This window comes from Schistocerca nitens, chromosome 8 (assembly GCF_023898315.1).
Source record: "Schistocerca nitens isolate TAMUIC-IGC-003100 chromosome 8, iqSchNite1.1, whole genome shotgun sequence".
Taxonomy (NCBI): Eukaryota; Metazoa; Arthropoda; class Insecta; order Orthoptera; family Acrididae; genus Schistocerca; species Schistocerca nitens.
The window spans coordinates 381,401,748-381,418,885 of NC_064621.1; the positions used below are offsets into that span (position 1 = coordinate 381,401,748).

The following is a 17,138-nucleotide window of genomic DNA, read 5'->3' on the forward strand; positions in this document are numbered from 1 at the left end:
ATACGAGTCCTGCTTCTACATTGTCTAAAGTTGCAGAAACTTCCGATTTCTGAAGAAAAAAAACGAACAGTGATATTTTATCTTAATATAAATAAAAGAAGTTTATTTCTTGACTCTCAGCTTGGTCTAAAACAGTTTTTATGTGATCTGTGGTGTTCATTTATGCGCAGAAAATAAATATTTCCTAATAAGCAAATTTCAATTTATTGTGTATTGACCTCAGTGTCACTGCAAGCGTTTCAGGAGGAGAAATACAGTTTCGCATGTTGGTGTCTTCATGTTGCAAATGAGTTCATAAAATTGGCAACAATATGTCAAACGTTTTTGACATTCTGAAACAATTAACACGTTTCTGTCGCCTTCTCGTAATTTTTCATATAGTGTACTGAAGGCACCAAATTTAAATCGGTCTTCTAACACAGGTTGCTCCAACCACTTCATACGTCGACGTTATTTCTTTTTATAGAAATAATAGAGTGGTCACGTCTAAATCATCCATCTTACGGCTCCCTTGCACACAGCTCGACTGCTGAACTTCCGGCGCGCCTGCCAAATCCGTGGACGAGACCTCCTGTGTTTTTCTTTGCGGCCAAAATTCTTGTCATGGACGTAGCATAAATAACTACGTGCCTTTATACTAATTTCCACCACTGTACATGTTGCTAAAACTAAAACTGATGGATGTGGCAACTTTGCTTTCTCCATTTCCACTCTACAAGAGCGAGATGCTGATCTAAATACTGTAAAACGTGACGTACCTGTATCAGTGGACAGTTTCGTTCAGAGAGGTAGATTATGTTAACTGGATTTGATGTCCATAGTTAACCGACATAAATAACTAGTTCAACAATTTTACTGCTTAGTCCTCGATTATGTCGATGCAATGAAGATAGTGATTGAAATGTGGCTGGATGGAAATAAAATTTATGGTGATTATTGAAAGATTTCAACCAATAGTTGTTTGTACTGATGCAATGTGCCAGAATATGTTGTTTAGTTTGTTTTTCATAGTGATGGTTTCTTTCAATCCTAACCTTTCATAAAAGTTTATTTCCTACTGTCCCTCCTATCCTCAAAAAATTGCTGCTCTGATACCTGTAACCAATGGTATTTTACCACTCACGACAGTACCTCCCCCTCCTTTAGGTGTTAAGCTGTTCTTACAGTCAGTTTACCTCGCAGAAATTATATGAACTTTTATGCACTGATGATAAATGTTCTCCTAAATCGGCAGTGATAATAAAGACATATAGACAGATGCGTGTCATGCAATTCATGAAATATTAAATAAGAATAAATATGGGTGACCAGGATCTCTTTGACCGGCAAAGAGAGTCCTACTGCTCTCAAAAGACTCTCAGATTCGACTACTAAATTGTAAATCTGCTTACAATAAATGATCTCCTATTGCAGCAAGATACCTTCAGTAAAGTCTTCCATTTTGATGGTTACAATGGTCAAAGCAAATTCTTTGCCGCTAGTTAGCATTTTGCGTTCTCCCAGTATGCTTTCTACCATTACTGACCTTTTTTTTTCGTGACACTGTCTACCGTAGCTTTGCACGCTGCTCGTGTGTTACAAATGGTTCAAATGGCTCTGAGCGCTATGGGACTCAACTGCTGTGGTCATCAGTTCCCCAGAACTTAGAACTACTTAAACCTAACTAACCTAAGGACATCACACACATCCATGCCCGAGGCAGGATTCGAACCTGCGACCGTAGCAGCAGCGCGGCTCCGGACTGGAGCGCCTAGAACCGCACGGCCACCGCGTCCGGCTCGTGTGATACACGTATCGTTGGTTGGCGCCGATGACTTTCGAGGTATTGAGCAACAACAACATTTAAAATTTCTGGAAAATTCCGAAGATACTGGAGCCACAAAAGGCAACAGAGTTCCAAGAACTTTAGTGACATAAAGTGTGCCTCACACAGCAAACACTTGCTCCAACGCTGATAAACTAATCTCATTGATAGATAGCCAACTCTTATCGCACGATTAAACTGTTTCGCCACGGTATCTGACTTACCTCCGGAGGAGACTAAAGTTAAAATTTACTAAGCTATTCGTCGAAAGAAAAACTTAATTCATTTATTTGTTGAACGTGTCACTTTTTTATGCCATGCACGTAATTTCGAAAAATTAAACGTCGATACAGCACGTACCAGTCTAGACCTCCGTCTTACAACTACATAATGAATCTTCTTGCGCTGTTTACTGTTCGGCCATCGAGATTGAAATTTTCGATGACTTCCCAACGTTACTCAAGAGAAATGCGAGATGTTGTCACTGACCAGGACAAGGCCATCTTCTCTGATGACCCCGTCGCCGATGGGACGTAAAAACCTTAATCGCTCTTCTTCCTAACGCAGATTTTTCATACGCTGCATAAGAAATTGTACATTTGCTGTAATTATCCTAACGACGGTATCACAAGAGCGTTCGATATCATTTGCCAAAATCGCCGAAATCATCTGCTTACCAAATTTGCCTAACTTAACCATGATAACATTGTTTTCTGTGTATTTAATCCTTGTACGTAAGTTTCAGAGCACTTTCTTGTCGTGAGTTGCGGTACGCAGAAGAGGATTGGTCGCAATTCTCCGGCTGGTCAGAGTACGGCACAACAGAAATTGCTTTCATTGTAGATAATTAGTTGTATTAGCACGACCATTATAATGTTAGAGGTCAGACAGAGAAAATCAGTTCTCAAGTAAGTTGTTGTGTGTTTACTACGTTTGAATTGAGACGATTTGAGTTACTGTGAAGCGATGTTTGGCGTGGTAATATTTTTCGATCATAAGTTAATCGACACGCCCCAAAATCGTAAATCTAACAATACGTTTAGCAAAGATAGTTTAGGTTTGGGCTGAGGGACGCTGCTGCTAACATCACTTATCGAGAAAACGGCTAAAGCTCTGAAGTCATCCGCAACACAGGCCTGTAGGTATTTGCTATCTGTCAACCCGACGTGTCGTGATTTATGACTTGTAGATAGCACGGTTTGGGGAAGGAGTGTCTGCGAACGGACCGGTAGAAGGAAAGGGCGTCACCTCTTGATTCTTGCGTGTATATGTGGTGCCTCTTCTAAGGGTGATCAAGTGCATTTTTTCTTGTGTTTAAGATGATTTATTCAATTCGTTTCTGCAGGCGCAAGCAACCAAGCAACGTATTCTTCTTGGGTGTCCGAGGTCTGATCTAGTATCAACAAAAACAGTCTCTGGTTTTCTATTCAAAGCAATGTTCTAAATGCAAATGTAAGTGTTTAATACATTAAGAAGGCTCAAACGTGTCTACTACGATGTCAGTTCGACGATATTTATTGCTTATAGCAAAACAATTCGGATAATCTCTGTAGCAGCGTCTGATTTAGGCTGCTACGATGTGGAGGCGTTGTAAAGTACCCTGCTGGCCTTTAAAATTGCAAGGCCATGAAGGCAACACACAACAAACATCGTAATGGCATAAAGTATATTACATGCTTGGAAATGCGAATGATTAATATTTCAGGGCAACAGCATCAAGTAGGGAGTACCACCATCTACGTAGGGACTTCAGAAAGTAAGTTACGCATGTCGTCCCATTGCTCAACATGAGTGGCGCATTGTCATAAGAGAGTAAATTTTTCACGTTTCCTACAGACCCAGTTTTGCTGCGGTACGAACAATAGGTGCAACAAAGCTTGCGATTGAAGTGGCGCGGCAACCGTAAATGTATTCCGAAGCTGAAGTAAGCGGAACAGTATGATTCTTGTGGGCAAAACCACTAAATTGAACACAGCTTCGAGGTGAAATTCTGGAATTATACACTGAGGTGACAAAAGTCATGGGATACCTCATAGTATCATGTCGACCTCCTTTTGACCAGCGTAGTGCAGAAACTCGAAGTGGCATGGACTCAAGATATCGTTGGAAGTACCCTATTGAAATATTGAGCCATGTTGCCCTATAGCCGTCCGTAACTGTGAAAGTATTGCCGGTGAAGGATTTTGTGCAAAAACTGACCTCTCGATTATGTCCCATGTCGAGCTATCTGGGTGGTCAAAACATTCCCTCGAATTGTCCAGGATATTCTTCAAACCAGTTGCGACCAGTTGTGCGCCGGTGACATGGTGCATTGTCATCCATAAAAATTCCATCTTTGTTGGGAAACAAGTAGCCGAACCCAACCATTTACAGTCAATGATCGGTTCAGTTGAACCAGAGGACCCAGTCCAGCTTGCACAGTGCGTTGTTGACAACTTGAGCCCATGGCTTCGTGCGGTCTGCGCTACACTCGAATCCTATCATCAGCTCTTACCAACTGAAATCGGGACTCATCTCACCAGGGGACGGTTTTACAGTCGTCTAAGGTTCAATCGATATGGTCATGAACCCAGGGGAGACGCTGCAGCCGATGTCATGCTGTTAGGCTCCCGTCGGTCGTCTGCTGCCACAGCCAATTAACACCGAATTTCGCCGCATTATGTCCTAACGGATCCCTTCATAGCATGTCCCGCATTGATTGCTGTGGTTATTTCACGCACTGTTGCTTGTCTGTTAGCACTGACAACTCTACACGAACGCCACAGCTCTCGGCGTTAAGAGAAGGCCGACGGCCACTGTGTTGTCCGTGGTGAGATGCAATGCCTGAAATTTGGTATTGTCGGCAACTCTTGACACTGTGCATCTCGGAATATTAAATTCCCTAATGATTTCCGAAATGGAATAACCCATGCGATAGCTCCAACTACTATTCCGCGTACAAAACCTGTTAATTCGCGTCGTCGAAAACAGTTGGACGTGAATCACTTGAGTACAAACGAAACCTCCGCCAATGCACTGCCCTTTTATACCTTGTGTGCGCGATACTACCGCTATAAGTATTGTGCATATCGCTATCCAGTAAGTTTTGTCACCTCAGTGTATATGATATTGTGTCTTGTGAATCTGGGGTTGAAGAGGACTTGTCATCAATATCCGAGCTCTACTCATAACACTACAAAGAAAGCGTACAGAATGAACTGCTACGTAGCGTAGCACAGCGGAGGGACGACAGGCAAGCAAGATTCCATTAGCCTGTTTGGGTTGGGCAGAGCTTGGCTTGAATGGGAGTAAAGCAGCCTGCCATTTCTGCTGATAACGTGTGGCAACAGGCGTGCCTGGCTACGAGGCAAGCATGGGTACGTTGAAAGTGGAGTATGTAAACTTTTAATTCAAACATATGCAGGATCTTGTTGGTCCCATACTAGTAGCGCCCGAGGGACAGAATATATTGTTCGATCGGCCTTGCCATATCATATAGAGTGTTTCAAAAAGAGTGGCCTGATTTTGGATGATCATAATTAGGAAAAATGGGACGTGACGGCAAGGAAACGTGTGTTGTTTGAATGGGCGTAGCCTAGAGTTTCAGCAAATCGCCGTTAGATGTCAGTCAATGCGTCCGCTCAGCAGAAGGCGTTTTGTGTGCTGCAGTTTCCGTAGAGTGAAACAGTGATTCCCGTCCTGCGAGCTTTTCGTCGGTGTTTTGGCATTGATCCACATGTACCCAAAAACATTCTTCCTTGGTGACGCCAATCTGTAGAGACAGGTTGCTTGTGCGAAGGTAAGAGTCCAGGTCGACTTTGCACTTCTGATGACACGGTGGAAACGTTTGAGCAGAGTCCACGAAAATCTGCTCGTCGCGCATTCGATTGTCTGGCGTATGGTGGGTCATTTCCTCTATGAAGCACATAGACTACAATCAGTGCAAGCTCCTCTGGTTAGTGATAAAAGGAAACGGGTTGACTTCAGCAATGCTCTGCTGAAGGACATGGAAGACGATACATTTTCACCACGGTTAATTTTCAGTGATGAAGCAATATTTCATGTTAGCGGTAGGGTAAACCGACATAACGTGCGCACGTGGGGCTCCAGAACACTCATGACATTACTGAGCACGGAAGAAACTCTCTTAAAGAGAACGTTTTTTGACCCCTTTCGCGTGAAAACTTGTACGGTCCCTACATTTTGAGGAAAACAATGGCTGGAATGAGCGTTTGTTTTGAAATGCTGCAGAACTAACTTTGTCCGTAACTTCAGGAGGCCTCCGATGACTTCATTTTCCAACAGAGTGGAACTCCACCACACTAGCACAACAGCGTACGTGGGTTTCTCAATGGTACTCTGCCTCAACGATGGATAGGATGCACTGGAACCCGAGACACTGCCCTGCGTTCTTGGAGTGTAAGATCGCCACACATGACACCACGCAATTTTTTTCCTGTGGTGATATGTGAAGGAAATTCTGTTCGCCTCCCATTTATTTACCTCATGTCGTAGAGGAAGTGAAGAACAGAATAAGAACCGATTCATTGTGTAAATTTTATGACGAATTTAGCTGTGTCGGGATGCTGCTGGTGGACAGACAGATAATTTGCAACAGCATAGTTAAAACATCAAGAGTTTGTGAGTATTTTGCAGGTCGTCTCATTTGTAGTACATTTTTCAATAAATATGGTGTTATTAAATCAAGTCGTTAATTTTGAAACGCCCTGTGCAGCCACGTCACGGTTTTTAGGAAATGGACTTGCCTGCAGCAAGACAAGACCCACTTGAACACCGTGACGACGCCAAAGACTGTCAGTACGCGACCATTGTTGTCTCTTTCCTGGACGCAGCAACAGAGAGAGGACGCTGATAGCGATGCGCCCAACTACCCGACATAGGACACAGAGGTAGAAACCCGTTGACGTTTTAGGGGTGTCCAGGTTCTGCGCGCAACAACGCTTTGGACGTGTCCCTTCGTGGAGGCTCCGAGAATAACGAACGATGCCAGATTGCATACGTCATCGTCATGCTAGTTCAGCAGCTAGCTTGATGGAATGGGGCGCCACTGGGTATACACCACGATATTTATGAAGTGCTTATGCCGCTGGATGTGCACAGTCTTCACGTCTCCACAACAGTATTCTTCAACAAGATATCACCAGACCGAATTTTGCCCATACTGTCGTAACCTACTTCGATACAGAGGGCGTTCGATTGTTTTCCTAGCCAGCACTTTCTCTCACCTATTGAAAATATCTGGTGATCAGTTGCCGATAGACTGGCACGTCTTCACTCGCCAGTCACTACGTTTGATGAATAATGGATAAAGCTGTACCGATGGACATACCCGCATCTGTCATCCAGTTTCAGTTCAGCTCGATGCCCAGTTAGGTTACAGCAATTGTTGCTGCCGGAGATGACGTCTCTGTGTACTAAATTTCTATGAATAATACCCCCAAGTTATCAACAAATTCAAGCTAGTATTGTTCCTGCCATTCCTAATGACCACGTAAGTGGAATTTCGTTACTTCCTATTCTTCCTGGTGTTGCCGTTTTAGTGGTCAGCGATGCAGGTTGACCTTGTCAGTCATTACTGGGAACATCGATTGTTCGTCATGTTCCGCTACCACAGCCAATAAGTAGTTTTGAAGTGCGCTGCCCATCAGTCTAAAATGTTCTATCGATCGACCACGTTGCCTTTAATTAACAGAAAGAAACAAAATGATGTGTTCCGTTCACACAGTACACCATAATAAAAAACTCGACAATGAGTCTTTTTCTTTATTGACGCTACATACATATTTGGAAAAAGAAATGAAAAATAGCTTTCGAAACACGGAAGAAAAGGTGCTTGATGATCCTTAGTAGAACCTGTTTGGCGTAGCTTCTGTTCTCATGTATGCCCTTTCTATTAGCGCTATGCCCCGGCTTTCGTTCAGATGTTTCGTAAACAGTACACCACTTCCGTAGGTTCTTGGTAGAAAAGCTTTATAATAAATGAAAAGCGATAGTCTGCTTCTGTTCTACAATATTACTTTTGTTGAGTTAACCAGTTTTCGGCTTACAAGGCCATCTTCAGATATTTACTGACTATTGTCGCCAAAGAAGTTACAATGTTGGTAACCGACACTGGAAAATAACTTATACATCTAGACTGAAGCAGAAACGTATAGTAAATAACATCTTTGACAGTGTTGTGGTACTGCAGTGTAAAAAGTAAAACGTTGAACAGTAAATAAATGTAAACGGAGTAAACATGAAAAAAAATAACACAAAACTGGAATAGGAAGCTACAAAACAGTTTATATTAAAAAACGAAATCAATAAAATAAAATAAACTTAGTACTTGTCAAGGCTACTTCAGGAGGTATAAAATGTAGGAGCGATGCACAAACCATTTTAAAGAAAGAATTATCAGTGAAATTACAGAATATATGAGGAACATAACCAATATACATAAGATAAACAGAAATGAATAAATGAGTAGATTCAGTACCACCACACACTCAAAGACGGCATTTACTGTATGTTCCCTCACATTCCTCCATTTTCCTGCATTTATTCATTTTTGTTTAGCTTATGCGTATTGCTTATGTTCGTCATATATTCTGTAGCTCCGTTGATAGTTCTTTCTTTAAATTGTTTTCTGTATCCCTCTCCATTTTTTATACCTCCTGAAATAGCTTTGTCAAGTATTAAGTTTATTTTATTTTATTTCATTGCTTTCATGTTGTTGATATAAGCTGTTTGTAGCTTGCTGTTCCAGTTTTCTGTTAATGTTTCTTCATGTTTACTCCGTTTATATTTATTTACTGTTCAAATTTTTACTTTTTACATTGCATTACCACCACACTGTCAACGCTGTTATTTACTGTACGTTCCTGCTTCAATCTACATGCGTAACTTCTTTTCCAATTTCGTTTACAAAAATTGTAACTTCTTCGGCGACAATAGTAAATGTTGAAAATGGCCTTGTAAGCCAAAACCGGTTAACACAATAAAAGTAACACTGTAGAACAAAAGCAAACTAGCGCTTTCCTTTATTAGTACAACAACACTTCTTTCACAAAGCACTGACTATTCGCTGCTGTAGGGAGCATAGGCGGGTAGTATCTCCCTGACAGCCCAGATTCTTATATTTTGTGAAGAAGAATATGTCTAACTTTTCGTGTACATCGACTAGCCACATCACATTCTGACCCTGCCAGTCTGTCGGTTTGATTGTTTGGAGGAATGATATCCCTTAATAAGTTTGTGATGATAATTGCTCATGACTGCAAATGCAATTTTGCGTTTGTATTTGGTTTTAGTATTACTGCACCTGCTCAATGATACTGATAGCGTCGAACTGACGCAGAACAGATAGCCTATAATGACAGGCGTAATTCACTTTGTGGCGCAGTTACGACCGTACAGAGAACATCTGGTAGTCAATCATGTGGTGTGTTTGCGGGAAGACTGTGTTGGCGGGAAGACTGTGTTGGCGGAACGACTGTTGAATGCAGAGAAAAAACAACTGGCACATTGAAGTGGATACACATTGTGCTACCAATTATCACATCTGTACCTATGCCTCTAACTCCGTGTATGTAAAGAAAGGAGCACTGTATCCAACATACAAATTTTACCTGCATTTATGATATGATTATATGTATGAATTCGTTAAATAATTATTTTTTAAACTTCTTGACATTAAAACTGTGCGCTAGTCCGGGACTCTAACCAAGATTTTGCCTTATGATTTCCTTTTTGTATCAAACTGATATGTATATAGGATTTGCGAGAGTGAGTGGGAGTTGAATAAACAACTACGTTGTTTCCTTGCAGAAAACAGGTAAATATCGCAGTATATGACTGAAACTTCCACTCTACAGAGGAATGTGAGCTTTTTTGAAACTTTCTGATACATCAAAACTGTTACTCATACACAGTAGTGGCAGAGAGGTACTCGTATCATTAGTATAATAAAACTAAGTTTTAAAAAGCTTATTTCGATAGTTAATTTTCATAATATTAATAAAGAAAGACATCCAACGAGACATAGCCAAACATATGGTAATGGGGTTCACACAATTTCTGTTTCAAGAAACTACTCGACGCCACGCAATATACTGTTGATATGTTTCTGTTCATGATCCGTCGACTTTCAAACGTCTGTAGATGACGGCGTGGCCGATACATGGTAAAGGTCCGGCTGTTGAGGAAAAATGGCTATCAGTACTGCCAGAAGAGGAGCTCTGTGGGAAGGGATTGAAGGGGGTTGGGGAGGGGGAGGGTCGCGAGTCGCGTTTGGATAGCTCAGTCGGTAAAGCATTACCGTGCGAAAGCCAGAGTTTTCAATTTCGAATCCCAGTTTTCAGGTTTGAATCCCAGTCCGGCACACAACTTTGATCTGCCAGAAGGTTTCAAAGCAACGGACTTTAAGCTGCAGAGTGCAAGTGCCTTCTAGCCATCAGAATGTTAAAGATTCCACAAATGATCGTTAATAACACTATCTTCACTTGGTTCGATTCCACGTTTACTTCCACCTATCGAACCAGGGTTGGCGCGCCCTTTGTCTACTACTGCACCCTGAGATGTATATCGGTTACATGATGGGCCTATGTGTTTGAGAAAAAAGGATTTCAATCTTAAAAAAAATCTACTTATATTTTTTGCAGCAGGTTATGGTGTGCGGTGGAGGGTACTTTATACACTCCTGGAAATTGAAATAAGAACACCGTGAATTCATTGTCCCAGGAAGGGGAAACTTTATTGACACATTCCTGGGGTCAGATACATCACATGATCACACTGACAGAACCACAGGCACATAGACACAGGCAACAGAGCATGCACAATGTCGGCACTAGTACAGTGTATATCCACCTTTCGCAGCAATGCAGGCTGCTATTCTCCCATGGAGACGATCGTAGAGATGCTGGATGTAGTCCTGTGGAACGGCTTGCCATGCCATTTCCACCTGGCGCCTCAGTTGGACCAGCGTTCGTGCTGGACGTGCAGACCGCGTGAGACGACGCTTCATCCAGTCCCAAACATGCTCAATGGGGGACAGATCCGGAGATCTTGCTGGCCAGGGTAGTTGACTTACACCTTCTAGAGCACGTTGGGTGACACGGGATACATGCGGACGTGCATTGTCCTGTTGGAACAGCAAGTTCCCTTGCCGGTCTAGGAATGGTAGAACGATGGGTTCGATGACGGTTTGGATGTACCGTGCACTATTCAGTGTCCCCTCGACGATCACCAGTGGTGTACGGCCAGTGTAGGAGATCGCTCCCCACACCATGATGCCGGGTGTTGGCCCTGTGTGCCTCGGTCGTATGCAGTCCTGATTGTGGCGCTCACCTGCACGGCGCCAAACACGCATACGACCATCATTGGCACCAAGGCAGAAGCGACTCTCATCGCTGAAGACGACACGTCTCCATTCGTCCCTCCATTCACGCCTGTAGCGACACCACTGGAGGCGGGCTGCACGATGTTGGGGCGTGAGCGGAAGACGGCCTAACGGTGTGCGGGACCGTAGCCCAGCTTCATGGAGACGGTTGCGAATGGTCCTCGCCGATACCCCAGGAGCAACAGTGTCCCTAATTTGCTGGGAAGTGGCGGTGCGGTCCCCTACGGCACTGCGTAGGATCCTACGGTCTTGGCGTGCATCCGTGCGTCGCTGCGGTCCGGTCTCAGGTCGACGGGCACGTGCACCTTCCACCGACCACTGGCGACAACATCGATGTACTGTGGAGACCTCACGCCCCACGTGTTGAGCAATTCGGCGGTACGTCCACCCGGCCTCCCGCATGCCCACTATACGCCCTCGCTCAAAGTCCGTCAACTGCACATACGGTTCACGTCCACGCTGTCGCGGCATGCTACCAGTGTTAAAGACTGCGATGGAGCTCCGTATGCCACGGCAAACTGGCTGACACTGACGGCGGCGGTGCACAAATGCTGCGCAGCTAGCGCCATTCGACGGCCAACACCGCGGTTCCTGGTGTGTCCGCTGTGCCGTGCGTGTGATCATTGCTTGTACAGCCCTCTCGCAGTGTCCGGAGCAAGTATGGTGGGTCTGACACACCGGTGTCAATGTGTTCTTTTTTCCATTTCCAAGAGTGTATACCACAGTCACTTCCTTCTTTTCCTCTCTCAATCGCGATTGTTGGTAAGCCTGTGGGTGAACTCGAAATTTCCAAATTTTACGTTTCTAGTCTTTTCACCAGACAGAGAAATACTCAAGGGGAAGCAATATGGAGTTCAAAAGCACAAAGCACCCCATATTTTGAGAGGCGGTAGTATGGACCCAAAAAAGGAAAAAAAATGCACGGTGAACTTGATCTCTAGATACACTACTGGCCATTAAAATTGCTACACCAAGAAGAAATGCAGATGATAAACGAGTATTCATTGGACAAATTTATTATACTAGAACTGACATGTGATTACATTTACACGCAATTTGGGTGCATACATCCTGAGAAATCAGTACCCAGAACAACCACGTCTGGCCGTAATAACGGCCTTGACACGCCTGGGCATTGAGTCAGAGCTTGGATGGCGTGTACAGGTACAGCTGCCCATGCAGCTTCAACACGATACCACAGTTCATCAAGAGTACTGACTGGCGTATTGTGACGAGCCAGTTGCTCAGCCACCATTGACCAGACATTTTCAATTGGTGAGAGATGTGGAGAACGTGCTGGCCAGGGCAGCAGTCCAACATTTTCTGTATCCAGAAAGGCCCGTACAGGACCTGCACCATGCGGTCGTGCATTATCCTGCTGAAATGTAGGGTTTCGCAGGAATCGAGTGAAGGGTGCAGCCATGGTTCGTAACACATCTGAAATTTAACGTCCACTGTTCAAACTGCCGTCAATGCGAACAAGAGGTGACCTAGACGTGTAACCAATAGGACCCCATACCATCACGCCGGGTGATACGCCCGTATGGCGATGACGAATACACGCTTCCAATGTGCGTTCACCGCAATGTCACCAAACTCGGATGCGACCATCATGATGCTGTAAACAGAACCTGCATTCATCCGAAAAAATGACGTTTTACCAATCGTGCACCCAGGTTCGTCGTTGAGTACACCATCGCAGGCGCTCCAGTCTGTGATGAAGCGTAAAGGGTAACCGCAGCCATGGTCTTCGAGCTGATAGTCCATGCTACTGCAAACGTCGTCGAACTGTTCGTGCAGATGGTTGTTGTCTTGCAAACGTCCCCATCTGTTGACTCAGGGATCGAGATGTGGCTGCACGATCCGTTACAGCCATGCGAATAAGACGCCTGTCATCTCGACGGTTAGTGATACGAGGCCGTTGGGATCCAGCACGGCGTTCCGTATTACCCTCCTGAACCCACCGATTCCATATTCTGCTAACAGTCATTGGATCTCGACCAACGCTAGCAGCAATGTCGCGATACGATAAACCGCAATCGCGATAGGTTACAATCCGACCTTTTTTAAAGTCGGAAACGTGATGGTGCGCATTTCTCCTCTTTACACGAGGCATCACAACAACGTTTCATCAGGCAATGCCGCTCAATTGCTGTTTGTGTATGAGAAATCGGTTGGAAACTTTCCTCGTGTCAGCACGTTGTATGTGTCGCTACCGGTGCCAACCTTGTGTGACTGCTCTGAAAAGCTAATCATTTGCATATCACAGCATCTTCTTCCTGTCGTTTAAATTTCACGTCTGTAGCACGTCATCTTCGTGGTGTAGCAATTTTAATGGTCAGTAGCTTATATGAGAGCAATGCTGTTGTGAAGCACATCTCTTCTACTGCAAGCTCTTTGCTATTACGAACGACCTACAGAACGCAATAAACAAATTAGAACACATCATCCTGTTACTCTGAAGCAGCAGAACTGCTATTACATACTACCTCCACTTGTGAATCATCGCTAAGGGAGGTGCCCGATATGGTGTCCATTCATAGTAAGGCGTGCTTCTGCTCGACGTCTTAAAGGGTCACACACTCTCAAAAAACTCCAGGTTGGTCACGGATGCGCTGGCAGGCACTTTTGACTTTTTCCTGTTGTGTTTGTACGTGATGAATGGGACTTGCCCACTCCATTCCCCATTAAATGTCTCCATGAGGTACTCTCGGATGTTTAGGGGAAAATGGGATGGTGCTCTATCATACATATACCATATCTCCGGCGTTTGTTGGAATGGTACCTACACTAACAGGACATGCTGTATCGAAGAAGAATAGCAGGGAAATGTGTCCTCATTTGTTTACTGCGTTCTGTGGGCCGCTCGTAATAGAAAAGCGCTTTCAGTACAAGAAATGTTCCTTGGTGTGAGTATAGGGCTTTGTCACCAGTACTTCAAAGGCAGGTGTGCCTCTAATGTATCGGATTCTATGTAATGATCTTATACCTAACTGTGTGGCTTTACCATTACCTTGTATAATGTTTATGGCAGTATTTGATATCAGCCTGTGTGGTTTTATTCATGTCGAACTTTCATATCTTGCGATAGTGTTCGAAGCTGTCTTTTTTTCCGACTTTATGTAATGATTTGGATTTGAGTACGCGGTTTGCCACTATTTAATTCTGATTCTATGTAATCGTTTTATACCTGAATGTGTGGTTTTTAATAAAGTTTGTTTCTTATCTTTCTTTTTAATAATGTTGGAGTTCCTTATCTTGCTATGTCGTACTAGGTTATCTGAAAATGTCTGTGGGTCTATTTGTTGGTGTTTTGAAAATTTGGTTTTGAATTAATAGTGCCGTCGAGGCGTTCAGAGCTTGTGTCACCGGATTGGCGAGTTTAGCGCTGGATGATGACGGATAGACGGCTATTGCTTCCGTTACAAACTGTAACTTAAATACCTTCTTGTAAAGATTTCTGTTTGTATTTGAAGTATATATTTGTAATGTTTGTTGCTGCTTTGTTGTTAATCATTTTATAAAAAAACTAAAAAAAACTAGAGAAAAAACAAAGAATGTAAAATAAAGTTGCTGCTAGACGGCGCAGTTACGATTAGCCCCTCGTATCCTAGTCTTCCTAATACTTCCCACACTGCGATGTCTTAACTAGGTGAATGCTCAGTTGTGCACTACTTTATAACGATGTGTGTAACTAAAATGCTCATGCAGCTTTCGTAATGGATGGTATTGCATAGCTTGTGGTATGTACCAATTATCATCAGTTATCTTTGTACTGTGGCACTGTCTTGTAATGCACGGAGTACGTAGTACTTGTATTATAAGATGGGCTTAGGGCTTGAAAGTAATCATCAACAATAAAAATTAACAATGCGACATTTTTGCCTCGTTTTGGCTGACACTGCCATCACTCAAAATATGGAATATTTTACTTTTAACGCCCCATGTATTCCAGACTGAAGCGCACTCCGCTGCATAATGAAAGATCCTATCTAGGCTGTGGCTAAGCTATCTCCCAGAAATATCCGCCCTTCTAGGAGTGCCAGTATCGGAAGATTTGCAGGAGAACTTCTTTGAGGTCTCGGAAGCAGGAGATGAAGTACTGGCGGAAATAAAGCGGCGAGGATGGGTTGAGAACCATGCCTTGATTTCAGTCGGTGGAGCATTTGACAGCGGAAAGTAAAGGTGCTGGGTTCGAGTCCCGGTCTGGATCACAGTTTTAATCTCCTGAGCAAGAACACTCCGGTTCTTTTGTCTGCAGATGAGCGAGTGCTGCGGCTCTGCCGACGAACATTACTTACTGAAGTTGGTGTCGTAGGCGTACTTCCCCGACGCAGTGGCCGACGGCATTTTCCTGCCCTTCCCGCGTGAGCCGGGCGCCGGAGCCAGCGGCGCAACGGGCCGGATCAGCTCGACGTCTTCCGGCGTCTCCTCTGGGGGCGACGGCTGCTTGTTTTCGGTAACAGTGGCAGAGGGCGAAACTTGTGGGGGCGGAGTGGGCGGCGGCGGTCCCTGAGGCGGCGCGCCCTGTGGCGCCGGTGGGGGTGGAGGCGGGGGCGGATGCAGGATTCCGCCGTCCAGAAGCTCCACCTGGCTGTCCGGCAGCTCCTCCGCCTCCACTTCGGCCTCCACCACCGCCCCCGGCCCCGCCCCTTCCGTCTGCTGGTCCGCCGCCGCCCACACCAGGGGCAGCAGCAGCAGCAGGGCCAGCGCGCAGGTCCGCTGAAGGCTCCGTCTCATCGCGGTCGCGTTCTCCACGGTAATGAGCGCAGCCGGGCCGCGCCCGTCCGCCGCAGGTGCCAGAAGTGGGGATGGCCGGCCTTTATCTGTCGGCCAACGATTGTGAGCGTCTGCGTCTCGCAGACAACGAGAGAGCTGTCCGCCGTATAGGCGTCGTCCGGGAAGTAACCAAAGTAATCACCTAAAGTGCAGGCCATACAGCAACGAATGCGTTCTATTATCTCGCAATTTTTCACAATCAGAAAATGTCACATTGTACGGAGTGTTTCAGAAGAAGTCAAAGCTTAGTCACGAGTCGATTAGCATACACGCAGGGCATTTAATAAGATAATATCTAAAACTGCAGGTAAAATCTCCGAAAAATAACAATAAGGGCAGACATGTGAGGTGAAGTCAAAAGGATTTAATTGTATTCTCGAAAAATGAAGCGGCGTAATTAATTTTTTATTTGTTTCCCTACATATATTGACGGTGAAAAAGATCGCAGCATCAAGAAGGAGCTGTACGACATAAATGAAAGTTGGTAGTCGTCTTTCTATATATTAAAGATTACGTCTATTCAAATTTCGCGCCAGTCGCATACGAGGGGCACTAGTAGCGCCACTATGAGCATGTAAATCAGGTTTGCTTTAAATACGCGCTGTAACAATCGTGAGCGTTGGTTACTTTTGAGATTGGAAATGGCGAGCTGAAGTTAGTCAAGAATGCCTTTAAGGCGACAAAGACGCCATTATTTGACGTCGTATAATTAGGCTATGAGAAGCTGGCTGTTATTGCAGAAAAGCTTGGCGGGAGTATAGCCACTGTACGTGACTGCTGGCGTCGGTGGTCGCGAGAATATACAGTCGCAAGAAGACCAGGCTCCAGATGGCTACGTAACGCTACCGAGAGGGAAGGCCATGGTTTTGGATGTATGGCTATAGCGTAACTTACTGCATCTGCAGTATCAAGTTTGAGCAGTAGTTGACACCACGGTGACACAACTAACTGTTAACAAATCGGTTACTTCAATGACAGCCCTTCAGCGTGCATTCCACTGAGTAGAAACACAACCATTTGCTACTTCAATGGTGTCAATCGAGAGATCATTGGAGGGCAGGGCGGACGTCTATTGTGTTTTCTGTTGAAAGCTGGTTCTGTCTCAGAACCAGTGGTGGCTGTGTGATGGTTAGGAGGAGGCCAGTTGGGGGCCTGCTACCAACTGGTCTGCCT

At 44.6% G+C, this 17,138-nt stretch overlaps 1 protein-coding gene across 2 annotated transcripts in view; it reads right to left on the reverse strand.

The window, feature by feature from the left end:
- LOC126199085 (protein mesh) overlaps positions 1-15,940 on the reverse strand; it is a 272,891-nt gene extending 256,951 nt beyond the window's left edge. For both annotated transcript variants that reach the window (XM_049935832.1, XM_049935831.1), the window contains exon 1: positions 15,488-15,940. In XM_049935832.1, coding sequence (XP_049791789.1) covers positions 15,488-15,926 — 439 coding nt within the window. In that variant the 5' untranslated portion in view covers positions 15,927-15,940. The remainder of the gene's footprint in view (positions 1-15,487) is intronic.
- Positions 15,941-17,138: the final 1,198 nt, after the last annotated feature.